Below are 15,728 nucleotides of genomic sequence, written 5' to 3'. Positions count from 1 at the left end.
TATTTGAACTTTTAGTAATTTTGTTATGTTCTCTTGTCATTTGTATTAGTTTTATTTTAATTAAGTTTATTTTTATATCAGTTTTAGTTATTTATTTATTTCCAGTAATTTTGGTGCTTCAACTTATTCAACTTATTTCATTTAGTTGCCAATGCAACATTTCCAGTTTTCATTTAAAGTTTTTAAATTAATATTCTATGTTATTTTATTTTCAGATTTATTTCAATTAACAAACATGTTTTAGTATTAATTAATGAATAACCCTGGACTGGATCATGAAACGTGTGTGTGTGTGTGTGTGTGTGTGTGTGTGTGTGTGTGTGTGTGTGTGTGTGTGTGTGTGTGTGTGTGTGTGTGTGTGTGTGTGTTTGTTTTTGTGGTTTACGAGGACTTTTGACCTGAATACGCACCAGCACTATGGGGACATTTGGGTTTATGAGGACAGAGGCCATGTCCTCATAAATCCGACAGCGTAGATGTCATTTACTACGTTCCAGACGCTCCCTCTCAAAGTTTGGCGCCATGTCCTTACATACCACAAAACCCTGAAATTTTACCATACACAGTGTATCCCTGATTTCGAGAGTGCGCCCCTGTAGCCAGGTCCTGGTATTACACCCGCGTCATCAAAAATTTGCATCTTTCACACAAGTGTATTATTTGGGGCCTGTGATTGGTCAGATCGATACCGCTAGGCGGGAAATCGCGAAAACAAGATGGCGCCAATGGGCGGAGCTTCAATCAGCTTTAGTGATTGGTCAGATCGGTACCGGTAGGCGGGAGATCGCGAAAACAAGATGGCGCCAGTGGGCGGAGCTTCAATCAGCTTTAAAATGTGTAGCAACTAATGCAAAATACTAATTATTTAAGTATTTTTGCCTGTAATTTATTAATTGTGCATTAAATATATGATAAATAAATAAATAAAATCCCGTTTATATTATGATAAGTACAACGTAATCAGAGGTGTAGTCATTCGTCGTCACGTCATTTCCTGTTTGGACTGGACAAACTCTGCACCTGAGAAGACATCTGTGGACCTGATGAAGGCAACTGTTATCCAAAAGGTAAGTTATAATGTTGTTTAATTGCTTCTCTAATAGCACGTGGGTCCGGTTGGCTTGTTTGTGCATGTTCTGTATGCTCTTCGCTGCTCGTTTTACAGTTAGAAAGCAGCTAGCGCGTGATGCTAACCGTGCTAGCGGACCTATAAGTTAGTGATTCTGTTTACAGACTGACATGAGGGAATCAGCGATGCTTGTCATTTTAAACTCGTTTTCGATTGCACTATATTTGTAACTGCTACCTTTTCTGATCTCATAAAATAGTCTAGCCATCATAATAACGCGTTGGCATGACTAACGTTTCAGTATGTGAAGGGGAGGCTATTTCACCCAGTACAGTATCCTGATATGCTACTGTTAATATTACTACAGTTATGCTTGCTTTAAACACATTAAGACACAAATATGTGCTCTTATTACTCCTGACTATAATAAAATATAGGCTACTCTGAATATTATTAGAACTCTGTTTGATTCAGTCTTATTAATACTGTCACTATTATTGCCTATAATATTAATTGTGAATGAAATCTATGAATGAATAGTTATTATCAATTAACATATTCCTTAAATATCATATAATAAAGTATTAAAATAACTTGAATGCTGTTTACCATAATTGATCAATTTATTTAAAACAAGCTTTTTGAATAATATGTCAAATGAAATGCAATGGTCGTGAGAGTCTTTTTCTATGCGCGCAGACACATGGGATGATGGCTGAAGTGAGTCAGTGAAGGAGAAGATCAAGATCTGGAAGAGGACATGCCGTTTACAGACACAGATGAGCTCCAGGGCAGATTCAGCAATCATTATAAAGGTGAGTTCAGGGTTTCCATGCATAAGCAGTGCCATGCGACCAGTGCTCCTCAGAAACAGATTATTTGCCACAGTTATCAGTCCCTGAATTATGATTGTGTGTGTAAGAAGTGAGTCACGATCACTTACTGTACATCTAGCACAGGCACAATGTCTCGTATCACTCTCATACATACACACACTTGAACTCAGTGCCGTCCAAATGTATCTAGTTACCAGTGTCCCAGTAAATCTAGTGTCCTCATAGACCAGTATTCTGTCAAACTTACACAACACACTCAGTCAAAGTCAAACATCAGGAACATGCTCTTATGATGTCCTCATAAAACTGTGTCCTCATAGACCAGGATTCTGTCAAACTTACACAACACACTGAGATTCTTCTGTCAAGTCAAACATCAGTAACATGCTCTTATGATGTCCTCATAAAAGGGTGTCCTCATAAAACTGGTGTAAAGCTACACACAACCTGACACACTGTAATGAAAACACATGTAATGTGATGCATAAAAGCCGTGAACATTACCTTGTGGTAGCATTTAAATATTGAAATATTGATTTGAAAACTTTAACTTTGTAATCTTGTATATTATCTCAAATCAGTATTTCATGTGCAAATATTTATTGATAGGTAGCTGTGTATCAGGACCCTTATTATCCTGTCAGTTTATTTTGTATTAATTACTGACTGACTGTACATTATCCTTTATATATTCCATTTATAATGCTTTTTTTAAACTCTTAGGTGAAGTGTTTCTGTATGTAACGCTTAATTTCATATTTTCAGATGAGCCATAAGAGCCAGTGGTCATCAGGCAGTGATTGTGCTGCTCTGACTGTGGGTCTAGACAAGGTAAGTGAGAGTTGTGCTGGAAGAGAACGAGCAAACGAAGCAGAGACATCTGTGAGATCTAGTGTTCACACATTTACACCACTGTTTCATGTCTAATGTTATGTTTTGTAGACTCTCAGTGAGGTTGAACCCTCCACTCTCGAAATGAAGAGTCCGTCCCCGTCCCAGTCAGAAGCCAGAGATGTACAGAAGGTATTGTTTTTTTGGAAATTAAATTAGGGATACAGCGATATGAACATTTGGGCCGATAACTGATCATTCTTTATATTCGAAAGCCGATATCTGATATATTAGCCGATGAATCTAAATCCAAAATTTGATATACTTTGAAAGCCTGATTACAAAAACGAAACGCACATCATTTAAAGCCAATGTCCCAAACACTTCAACATAAATCAAACATAATAGTACAGTGGCCTAATGTAAGATTCCTTAACTTTTAAAATGAATTTTACATTCATATTTCCAACTTTCTTTATAAAAAAATGACAACACTTTACAAAAAGGTTTCATCTTGTTAGTATTAGTTAACATGTACTAACAATGAATGAACAATACTTCTACAGGATTTACTTAACGTTTATCTTAACGTTAATCTCAACATTTTCCAAGACATTTTAGGATCCAGTGTTGTATCTGTTAATTTAATGCACTGTGAACGAACATGAACTCACATATTTTATTAACTCACATTAACAAAAGTTTTTCAATATGAAAAGCAATTTCACCAGATGTCTTGAATAGCTCTATTTGGAAATAATTAATCATTCTAGAATGATAGGTGTGATTTTGTAGGGGTTTGCATCTGCATAGAAAATAATAAATTGCAAGCAGAGATAAAAAAAATGAACAAAGATGTGAAATAAACAATGCCTCATATATTCCAGGTAAGTCTAACAGCATTTAGGTACAGAACTTGAGTAATCAACTGTAAAATAACACGGCAGAGTCTTTACATAGCCTGACTTCACAGAGGCCTGTACTGCAATGTCACTACCACAGATGGGTATGAATGATAAAGCAATACATTGTGCAGCCCTACAAGTTAATGTTCATGACTTTAATGCATCACATTACATGCATGTTCATTACAGTGTGTCAAGTGTGTGTGTGTCTTACACCTGTTTTATGAGGACACCGTTTTATGAGGACATCATAAGAGCAATGTTCTGATGTTTGACTTGACTGGAGAATCTCAGTGTGTTGTGTAAGTTTGACAGAATCCTGGTCTATGAGGACACTAGATTTACCGGGACACACATATGGAATATTAGGATCGATACTGATAACCCATAATTCACAGCTCATTGTGGCTAATACCAATAGCGAAAACTATTTGTGCTTGTCAGATTAAATATAATCATTGAAGAAGTTGGTAAAAAATAGCAACCTCTGTTTGGCTTTCAATAAGTGATACTAAAATTATTATTTATTTGTCTTTTTTATATATTTTTACTACTTTTTTTTTCAGATGATAACTCTGAAGAATCAGATGAAACCTGAACAAGATACAGCAACTCTAAAGGTATCCAATAAGTTAATGTAATAACTCTGTTTCCTCAGAAACAGATTATTTGCCACAGTTATCAGTCACTGAATTATGATTGTGTGTGTAAGAAGTGAGTCACGATCACTTACTGTACATCTAGCACAGGCGCAATGTCTCGTATCACTCTCATACATACACACACTTGAACTCAGTGCCGTCCAAATGTATCTAGTTACCAGTGTCCCAGTAAATCTAGTGTCCTCATAGACCAGTATTCTGTCAAACTTACACAACACACTCAGTCAAAGTCAAACATCAGGAACATGCTCTTATGATGTCCTCATAAAACTGTGTCCTCATAGACCAGGATTCTGTCAAACTTACACAACACACTGAGATTCTTCTGTCAAGTCAAACATCAGTAACATGCTCTTATGATGTCCTCATAAAAGGGTGTCCTCATAAAACTGGTGTAAAGCTACACACAACCTGACACACTGTAATGAAAACACATGTAATGTGATGCATAAAAGCCGTGAACATTACCTTGTGGTAGCATTTAAATATTGATTTGAAAACTTTAACTATTTTGTAATCTTGTATATTATCTCAAATCAGTATTTCATGTGCAAATATTTATTGATAGGTAGCTGTGTATCAGGACCCTTATTATCCTGTCAGTTTATTTTGTATTAATTACTGACTGACTGTACATTATCCTTTATATATTCCATTTATAATGCTTTTTTTAAACTCTTAGGTGAAGTGTTTCTGTATGTAACGCTTAATTTCATATTTTCAGATGAGCCATAAGAGCCAGTGGTCATCAGGCAGTGATTGTGCTGCTCTGACTGTGGGTCTAGACAAGGTAAGTGAGAGTTGTGCTGGAAGAGAACGAGCAAACGAAGCAGAGACATCTGTGAGATCTAGTGTTCACACATTTACACCACTGTTTCATGTCTAATGTTATGTTTTGTAGACTCTCAGTGAGGTTGAACCCTCCACTCTCGAAATGAAGAGTCCGTCCCCGTCCCAGTCAGAGGCCAGAGATGTACAGAAGGTATTGTTTTGTTTTTTGTTTTTGGAAATCAAATTAGGGATACAGCGATATGAACATTTGGGCCGATAACTGATCATTCTTTATATTCGAAAGCCGATATCTGATATATTAGCCGATGAATCTAAATCCAAAATTTGATATACTTTGAAAGCCTGATTACAAAAACGAAACGCACATCATTTAAAGTCGGCATGAAATCAAATTTGACAAATCTTCTTTTTATATGTAATATTGTAGTGTTTATTATAAATGATTTATCTGTGCACTTCATTATTTTTTCAAAATTCATGTACCCTTATAATCTTTAATCAAATACATTACCCTTCCCTCCCCCCTTGAAAACGACCTCTCTTCTCTTTTGGTCATGTGCCATGGCGAAAGGGTGCGGCCAGAGCCCATGAGGGTGCGGCTATCGGTGTTTGTCTCGTTTCGCGGGAGGCTCATATAAATATGGTCTGATTCCTGCCTGAAAATTTAGCTGCTTGTCCTTGTTCTCGTCGCTGGGCTCCTCAATAAAAAATCCTTCATGTGAGGGTAACGGTGGGGGAGTCCGGTGGAGAGAAATCCTCCACAACTGAATGTAAACTGGCATTCAAATCTGCCTCCATTTTGTTTGCAACGCCCAACCTCCAACGATCCAATCAATTCCCGAAGGACGAAATCAAGCCCCGCCCTACATTTTTTTCTAATTTCAGAAGCAGTTTCACTCGGATATACATCACAACAAGGAAAAAATGACAATCTCAACTTCCATTTCATGCCGACTTTAAAGCCAATGTCCCAAACACTTCAACATAAATCAAACATATACAGTAGTGGCCTAGTTTGAACCAGTGTAAGGTTTCTTAGCTTCTAAAATAAATTTTACATTCATATTTCCAACTTTCTTTATAAAAAAATGGCAATACTTTATAAAAAGGTTTCATCTTGTTAGTATTAGTTAACATGAACTAACAATGAATGAACAATACTTCTACATGATTTACTTCATGTTTATCTTACTTAACGTTAATCTCAACATTTTCCAAGACATTTTAGGATCCAGTGTTGTATCTGTTAATTTAATGCACTGTGAACTAACATGAACTCACATATTTTATTAACTCACATTAACAAAAGTTTTTCTCTGTTAGTTCATGTTAGTTAATGCAATAACATATGTATTGTGAAGTTTTACCAAAACATCTATTGCCTTAATAATAATAATAATAATAATAAATCAAATGAAATTAAAATGTTATTAGACAACATTAAACTTAAAATGAAATGGCCTAAAGAGCTGAAGGAACACCCCTAAACCTGAGGCTTTGTTAGATGGTTTTAGCTCAACGGAACACAACCTATATATGATAAATTAGATATTTATACAAAATAAACACAATATTACAACTTATACTTGCACAAAATCATGCACAGATTAACTTGAGCTATTATTAATAGTAATCAACTATTACATAGTGAAACTCCTGTTGTGGATGCGCTCCTCCCAGGACAACACGCTGAAACACAGCAACTAAACCCAAAGAATTCACGACGTTTTTAATGCAATAGTTTGCTCATTATAGTGTTATGTATATATGACAGTCCCAATCATAATTAATGTTTTGCTGACCACCGGTGTGGCCTACAGTGAAGTGTTTACTGTAGCACTCATTAACTCAGCCAAATGCATCCTATATGAGATAAATCAGATATATAACAAAAATAAAAAATATTACAACTTACAATTCCACAAGCGAACTCTCCCTGTAACAATGCGCTGATTTCACAGATTTGTGATTCAAACATTTCAAAACCATCACGGTGAACAGCGCACATCTGAAGCTGAAGGAAGAAATCCACTATTTATTAGTGTTAATATAGCGGCCTAATTTTCTTATCGGATTGACAACGATAACATCAATGAGCATTTATTTTCATGCATCCCTGATTGGTTATGACCATATATTTATAGGGTTTTAACTTTATACTTGATTACAACTTATGTCACAGTGTTTTAAATCTTAAGTCACTATTCATCTCATTAATTTGATCAGTATTAATACTGAGTGGTTTGAAATGTCCCATCATACCTGAATTAGTTTGGTGTCATCAGCCTTCTTTTGCTCAAGTATATCATTGATAATGTAATGTTTTAATTTTATGTTTTATGACAGTGATCAGTCAGTGTTAATGGAGTCAAGTATCTGTGCTGCTTCATTTGGAGAATCTCTGAATCCTTTGTCTCTAATAGATGTTTATTTTTTCTTTCTTTGCCTTGCTTTCAGGTGAGCCCTGAGAAGGAACAATCATCATTGGAGGATCAAGACTGTGTTGAGATGGTAATAAAAAGAGCATTGCATCATTTTAGGAAATGCTAGTCTAGTAAGAACTTTTTCACATCATCTTTGGGGCTGTTTTACACCTGGTCATTTCATTGTCAAAACAATTCCATTTACACTTGGCCACATAAATGTGTCTTCACAAAACGGACATAAATCCGATCTTCAATTCCCGCGCTATATCAGATTTAACGGTGTTCACGTCATCGAAAGCTACCGCTATGAGCAGCATTTTTTGTATCATCAGCTAATTTTAAGATCAATAGGAGAGAGAGTAGCATCAGCACTGGTAAAATCATTTATTCTCACTACTTTTAATGAAGATGACTGTGTGTTGAGCATCTGCGACTTACTTTAATTTATTTTTAGTTTGTATTTTGTGCATCAGCATGCTGAAGAGATCCTCAGCTACTCATCTGCAGTGATGCGTGTTGCAGAAGCGCTGTCATATCTCACTATAACGTGTCACATAGCCTAAAATACGCTGTCACCTGTTTATTATTTGGCATTTTTGGGAGGAGTAAAATTCATAGTGTTACCATTAATTACCTTTACTCTAGTGACCGACCACAGTCTAATCTGTCCCTCCACAGTTTGAACCAAAAGAACCGAAAATATTTTTACGCCTCATAATAACATAAATTGTCTTTGTGTTTTGCGCAATTGCTTTGGTAAAGCATCTCTCAAACATACTAAAATCAAAAGCACAATATGGCTCAATGCCCTTATCAAATCGCAAAAGACGATAAGAAAGTAAGTCTGTAGTCTGTTGTGCTGCGTGTTTCAAACTGAAGAGCACACTTTGCTCGCTCGATCAGCTCATGATCTGGCTTTTTCCATGCCTCGTTTCACAGGGAATGAATGCAGTGAACTCCATCTCTGCATGTGCCATAAGTTTAACATGCATTTGGGAACGCAACCAGCACCAGTTACTCTCTATTTTCACATTCGCATTATATCCACATTTTTTGTAGTAATACAATTTTTCAATAAGATGCGTTTATAAACCTGTTTTCACTTAAACTGCAGGTTTCTGCCAGTATAACAGCTTAAGTGAAGAAATTAAGAAAGTATTATAACCTCTTATTGTAAAATAATATACTCATTATAAAATATTAATTTTTCATTGACAGTATTAGTATATCACTGTCTAGGCGATAATTCTAATAATAGTGATCTTAGTGAAGTATTATAGTTGTTATTAATATGATTATTATTATTAAACGGTGCCATTTGTCATGTTTCATAAATGACTTCTCAATACAGGTTAAACTGAAGATGTTCTTGTTTTAAATGTCTCTTTTTCTTTAAGATGAGATCAGTATGACGGACTCTGATGCCAGTGATCCTGATGAAAGCGGTTCTGAAGGTGATGTTCCTGCTGGAGCTGCAGGCGTCTCCAGTAATGTTGGTATGTGTCAACTAATGATGGGTACACACCAAAAGATTTTACATCTTATAAGATTTTCAAAATGTGATGGACCACAAACATGAGGACAAAAAATCCTAGATTTAACCGTTTTGCTCATATAGTGTGTGGTGTGCCATGATGTGAAAAGACCGTTAGGGTTGGGTATCGTTTAAATTTTAACGATTCCGATTCTGCTTATCGAATCCGGTTCTTAACGATTCTTGGTTTCGATTCCAATATTTATTGGAGAGAAAAAAGAGAGCAAATACTTTTTTCTACCTTTTATTCTTGTTACATTTAGGCTATTACCAGTAAAACTGTGACAATGCATCTTAATTTACAATATACTGTACATATATATATATATATATATATATATATATATATATATATAACACTTTAAGGAATTATAGACTCGACTCGTATTAATTGTCTGATGTATTTATTCATGATCTCTATTTTAAACAAAACTGGTTCTCATTTTATCCAGAATTATGCGGCTCTAGTTTGTCTTTCTTGCATGTGATACAATTCGCTGTATTTTCATCTTTTTTTGAAAAGCTTAACCAAACTTTCGAAAGTCTGCTGCGCTCCGCCATCGTAAATATAACGTACAGCGCATGTGCGGCAGGCAGGTCCTGGCAGATCAATACAACTGTAAACAAATGCTCACTGCCATTCACCTCGCGCATGTGAGCATCACCAAAGTAAGGAATCGATAAGCGGAATCGAAGTGTGCGCGACTTATCGAATCCCCGGTTTTTGGCATTTTGGAACCGGTTCTAGATACCCAACCCTAAAGACCATGCAACCAGAGTCTCGACTGTTAACACTCTAGAGACCTCAGAATAAGCATGGCGGACGATATGCAGGAAGCAATTGGGATGATAGTGTTTGGAAATGTTTTACACAACACGTTGTGTAAACATTTGCGCCACAAATCAACAAGCTGATCCTCCATCTCTGCTGTCCACATCAATTTCAGTTTGTGCTGCGCCATGACTGCGTTTCTTATGCTTCCGTCTTCCTTCATCTCGCTTTCTGATTGGATATGGTTTCCTTTCACGTGATAATCTCCAGAGCATGCGCGTGTTTGTCCTCGGGCTTCCCCCCACATTTCAGGATTTCTGATCGTAAATATTCCACATGTTGAATATTTGCGATTCGCGATCAGGTCGGCTCTGACGTTCTTCCGATCAGGTTCGGACACTCTAAACACACCTCACACCAAGGGAAAATCTGATAAGATAATCTATAACCATCAAGATAATCGGGACACAGCTAGGATTTTCAGAAGGGGGAAATCAGCCCAAAATCAGCCTGATTATCTTTTGGTGTGTACCCAGCATAACAAGTTTGTGTTTATGAACATGTTTATTATTATTTTAAACCAATATATATTGTAGTGCAATTTTACGTTAGTATTTTCACCAAAGAAAAATGGTTTTAAGCCAGTTATATTCACTGAACAAAATTATAGATCTAAGTTCTAAGACTTTTTCTATGTACCCAAAAGGCCTGTTTCTCTCAAATATTGTTCACAAATCTGTCTAAATCTGTGTTAGTGAGCACTTCTCCTTTGCCGAGTTAATCCATCCATCTCACAGGTGTGGCATATCAAGATACTGATTAGACAGCATGATTATTGCACAGGTGTGCCTTAGGCTGTCCACAATAAAAGGCCACTCTAAAATGTGCAGTTTTATCACACAGCACAATGCCACAGATGTTGCAAGTTTTGAGGGAGCGTGCAATTGGCATGCTGACAGCAGGAATGTCCACCTGCTGTTGCCCGTGAATTGAATGTTCATTTCTCTACCATAGCCGTCTCCAAAGGCTTTTCAGAGAATTTGGCAGTACATCCAACCGGCCTCACAACCGCAGACCGTGTGTAACCACACCAGCCCAGGACTTCCATATCCAGCATCTTCACCTCCAACACCGTTGAGGCCAGCCACCCGGACAGCTGCTGCAACAATCGGTTTGCATAACCAAAGAATTTCTGCACAAACTGTCAAAAACCGTCTCAGGGAAGCTCATCTGCATGCTCATCGTCCTCATCGGGGTCTCGACCTGCAGTTGGTCGTTGTAAACGACCTGCGTGGGCAAATGCTCACATTCGATGGCGTCTGGCACTTTGGAGAGGTGTTCTCTTCACGGATGAATACCGGTTTTCACTGTACAGGGCAGATGGTAGACAGCGTGTATGGCGTCATGTGGGTGAGCGGTTTGCTGATGTCAACGTTGGGAATCGAGTGGCCCATGGTGGGGTTATGGTATGTGCAGGCGTATGTTATAGACAACCAACGCAGGTGCATTTTATTGATGGCACTTTGAATGCACAGAGATACCGTGATGAGATCCTAAGGCCCATTGTTGTGCCATTCATCCACAACCATCACCTCATGTTGCAGCATGATAATGCACGGCCCTATTCTGCAAAGATCTGTACACAATTCCTGGAAGCTGAAAACATCCCAGTTCTTGCAGGGCCAGCATACTAACGGACATGTCACCCATTGAGCATGTTTGGGATGCTCTGAATCGGCGTATACGACAGCGTGTTCCAGGTCCTGCCAATATCCAACACAGCCATTGAAGAGGAGTGGACCAACATTCCACAGGCCACAATCAACAACCTGATCAACTCTATGCGAAGGAGATGTGTTGCACTGCGTGAGGCAAATGATGGTCACACCAGATAATGACTTGTTTCCAGACCCCCTGAGACCACACAAAACTGCACATTTTAGAGTGGCCTTTTATTGTGGACAGCCTAAGGCACACCTGTGCAATCATCATGCTGTCTAATCAGTATCTTGATATGCCACACCTGTGAGGTGGATGGATTATCTCGGCAAAGGAGAAGTGCTCACTAACACAGATTTAGACAGATTTGTGAACAATATTTGAGAGAAATAGGCCTTTTGTGTACATAGAAAAAGTCTTAGAACTTTTAGTTCAGCTCATGAAAAATGGGGGCAAAAACAAAAGCGTTTAGAATTGTTCATAGTGTATGTATATATATATCATACTATAGTGTGCCAGTAGATAATATCAAATTACATTTCTAAACATTCCTTTTGCCATTAATTGTAAAAATCAGTTATCAATAATCAGATATTATTATAAATAACAATTTTTCTAGAACAAAATGAATGGAATCAGTACCAAACCAATAAGTTTATCATGTTCATGTTGGTCAAAAACTTTGAAAAGGAGATGTTTAACACAACATTCCATCTCCAGAATAATGTTTTGAATGTCATTTGAAATGTAATTTTTAGAGATCAGATGTATAACCAGTTTTAAGTTCTAGATGCAGGTTTGAGTTACATCTGAGTTTCTGATCTGTCTATAACTGATTTCCTACAGGTGTTCAGAAGATGCCTATCGAGAAACCACTGAAGTTCCTCAAGGTACCTGAGGTTTAAATCTGAATATGACTACCATTGTAAGTACATGAGCTCTCATATAGTTAGAGTTTACTAAAGCATGTATTCTTCTGTACAGAGAATGAACATGAGGCAGGAATTGAAAACCTTGTGGAAAGGACAAAAAGTGTGCTGGTCAAATGCTGAAGTTACAACTGTAATTGAACATTTTAAGGCACATACACTCACCTAAAGGATTATTAGGAACACCATAGTAATACTGTGTTTGACCCCCTTTCGCCTTCAGAACTGCCTTAATTCTACGTGGCATTGATTCAACAAGGTGCTGAAAGCATTCTTTAGAAATGTTGGCCCATATTGATAGGATAGCATTTTGCAGTTGATGGAGATTTGTGGGATGCACATCCAGGGCACGAAGCTCCCGTTCCACCACATCCCAAAGATGCTCTATTGGGTTGAGATCTGGTGACTGTGGGGGCCATTTTAGTACAGTGAACTCATTGTCATGTTCAAGAAACCAATTTAAAATGATTCGAGCTTTGTGACATGGTGCATTATCCTGCTGGAAGTAGCCATCAGAGGATGGGTACATGGTGGTCATAAAGGGATGGACATGGTCAGAAACAATGCTCAGGTAGGCCGTGGCATTTAAACGATGCCCAGTTGGCACTAAGGGGCCTAAAGTGTGCCAAGAAAACACCACCCACACCATTACACCACCACCACCAGCCTGCACAGTGGTAACAAGGCATGATGGATCCATGTTCTCATTCTGTTTACGCCAAATTCTGACTCTACCATCTGAATGTCTGAACAGAAATCGAGACTCATCAGACCAGGCAACATTTTTCCAGTCTTCAACTGTCCAATTTTGGTGAGCTCGTGCAAATTGTAGCCTCTTTTTCCTATTTGTAGTGGAGATGAGTGGTACCCGGTGGGGTCTTCTGCTGTTGTAGCCCATCCGCCTCAAGGTTGTGCGTGTTCTGGCTTCACAAATGCTTTGCTGCATACTTCGGTTGTAACGAGTGGTTATTTCAGTCAAAGTTGCTCTTCTATCAGCTTGAATCAGTCGGCCCATTCTCCTCTGACCTCTAGCATCAACAAGGCATTTTCGCCCACGGGACTGCCGCATACTGGATGCTTTTCCCTTTTCACACCATTCTTTGTAAACCCTAGAAATGGTTGTGCGTGAAAATCCCAGTAACTGAGCAGATTGTGAAATACTCAGACCGGCCCGTCTAGCACCAACAACCATGCCACGCTCAAAATTGCTTAAATCACCTTTCTTTCCCATTCTGACATTCAGTTTGGAGTTCAGGAGATTGTCTTGACCAGGACCACACCCCTAAATGCATTGAAGCAGCTGCCATGTGATTGGTTGATTAGATAATTGCATTAATGAGAAATTGAACAGGTGTTCCTAATAATCCTTTAGGTGAGTGTATAACCAAAGGAAAACTGGCCACACTGACTGAATGCCAGCAGTGTAAGACCGCTGAGGATCCTTTCCGTGGGTTTTCAATTTCTGCCTCACTCTCATTCTCTGTACAGAATAATACATGCTTTAGTAATCTCTAAACACATGAGAGCTTTTGTACTTACAATGATAGTTGTATTCTAATGACACTATACTCTTCTAGAGCTGATGTACAGCCCAAACTAACTTTGTTGAATACTTTTCCTGTTATCTCTGTAATTCTGCTTTGAAACTTGACAATTCTGTTTACATTTTCTGGAAATAACAGAATTGTCTTTAGGTAAACCGTCCCTTGTAAGTCGGTTTCTCTACATGTTGCAGCATTTATTGCATGTTGAGTGAGTTCATTTTATACATTTCAAAGCCTGTTTAATGACGTCTTTAAATTGTGCCTGTTTCCGAGGGCTGTTTTGTCAATCTTTTCGAAGTTTTGAATGGTTCATCTGCTTGTCATTTTAATATGTCAAAACAGTAATGATACTGTATGCTTTCTGAAAGATCACACAGTTGTGCAAGTTTTATTGACCATGTTTTTAAGTTTGTGGATGTCACTTTCCCCTTAAAATGGTATGTGATGATTGTATTACATGGTAAAACTGAAAAAACTCAATGTTTATGATGATATTATTGAAGTCATAATTAAAGCACTTCTAAAACACCTCTGTCCCTGTAATGTTGCAAGTTGTTTTGTGTATTGTATTTGAGATCCGGTACTCTTAAATCACCTTAGTCTTGGTAATACACCGTGTTGTCAGGTTTGTGTTTGTGTGTGGGCATGTACCATTAAACACACTCGTCCTTATAATGTTGGATTATGCAGTTGTGTATTGTGTTTAAGATCCAGTCCTCTTAAATCACCTTAGTCTTGGTAATACACTGTGTTGTCAGGTTTGTGTGTGTGTGTGGTCATGTACCAGTAAAACACATTGGTCCCTGTAATCCACTGAAATGACATATTTAGTGTATTGTAAAAAGAGTGTCCTCATAATCAAGTCGGGCCCCAAAAATCACAATTATGTCATAGGCGGGAACATTTTAGGATGGGCGGGAATGTCCTTGTGTACCACCAAAATATCATATGGTAATATTTTCTGTTCTGTTGTGTGTATAGAACATTTGAAGTCAGATTTGTGATCTGCAGATTAAAACAAAATTTTTGATATTTGTATCATCACTGTAGGGCATTGGGAAAGGGGTGTCCCCATATACCACCACCAAACTTGTTTGGGCATCAGTGTCCTTCTATACCACAAAAACAAGTATGTGTGTGTGTGTGTGTGTGTGTGTGTGTGTGTGTGTGTGTGTGTGTGTGTGTGTGTGTGTGTGTGTGTGTGTGTCAGTGTCACAGCAGAATGGAGAAATTTATAGGATCCATTTTTATTTCATGTTGACTAATAATTTCACAATATAAAAAAAAATAGTGTTTCAAAAATATTATATTATAGTTATTGGTAACACTTTACAATAAATTTTAATTTGTTAACATAGGTAATGCATCAGGTTTCAAGAACTAACAATGGACACTCTACAGTATTTTAAAGTGATAGTTCACTCAAAAAGAAAAATTCTGTCTTCTTTTTAGTTCAACTCAAATAAATGAAGATATTTTGAAGAATGTTGGTAAGCAGACAGTTGATGCTAGCCATTGACTTCCACAGTAGGGAAAAAAATATACAATGGAAGTCAATGCTACCATAAACTGTCTGGTTACCTACGTTCTTCAAAATATCTTTTGTGTTCAACAGAAGAAAGAAACTCAGATGACAGAGTTTTCATTTTCAAGTTGTATAACTGAACATTAGTTCATGTGTTATGAACAAACATGAATTAATAATGAAC

The 15,728-nt window shown here is 37.5% G+C and overlaps 2 protein-coding genes across 3 annotated transcripts in view; both read left to right on the top strand.

The window, feature by feature from the left end:
* cntn5 (contactin 5) overlaps window positions 1-15,728 on the top strand; it is a 342,737-nt gene that overhangs the window by 21,936 nt on the left and 305,073 nt on the right. The gene's annotated exons all lie outside the window — the stretch shown is intronic.
* Window positions 969-14,541, top strand: LOC308694983 (uncharacterized protein). 2 transcript variants are annotated; one of them, XM_081372862.1, is made up of 10 exons: window positions 969-1,067; window positions 1,769-1,884; window positions 2,671-2,736; window positions 2,848-2,928; window positions 4,208-4,261; window positions 5,028-5,093; window positions 5,205-5,285; window positions 7,553-7,606; window positions 8,919-9,017; window positions 12,393-14,541. In XM_081372862.1, the coding sequence occupies exons 2-9, from the start codon at window positions 1,849-1,851 to the stop codon at window positions 8,931-8,933; spliced, it is 453 nt and encodes a 150-aa protein (XP_081228988.1). In that variant the 5' UTR covers window positions 969-1,067; window positions 1,769-1,848; the 3' UTR covers window positions 8,934-9,017; window positions 12,393-14,541. The 2 variants fall into 2 exon arrangements, with proteins under 2 accessions (XP_081228988.1, XP_081228989.1); XM_081372863.1 differs by lacking the exon at window positions 969-1,067 and having other exon boundaries at window positions 1,711-1,884; window positions 12,393-13,021.

Source organism: Scardinius erythrophthalmus (genome assembly GCF_964197995.2).
Source record: "Scardinius erythrophthalmus genome assembly, chromosome: 8".
NCBI classification, from domain to species: domain Eukaryota; kingdom Metazoa; phylum Chordata; class Actinopteri; order Cypriniformes; family Leuciscidae; genus Scardinius; species Scardinius erythrophthalmus.
This window is presented reverse-complemented; position numbering and strand designations above follow the sequence as displayed.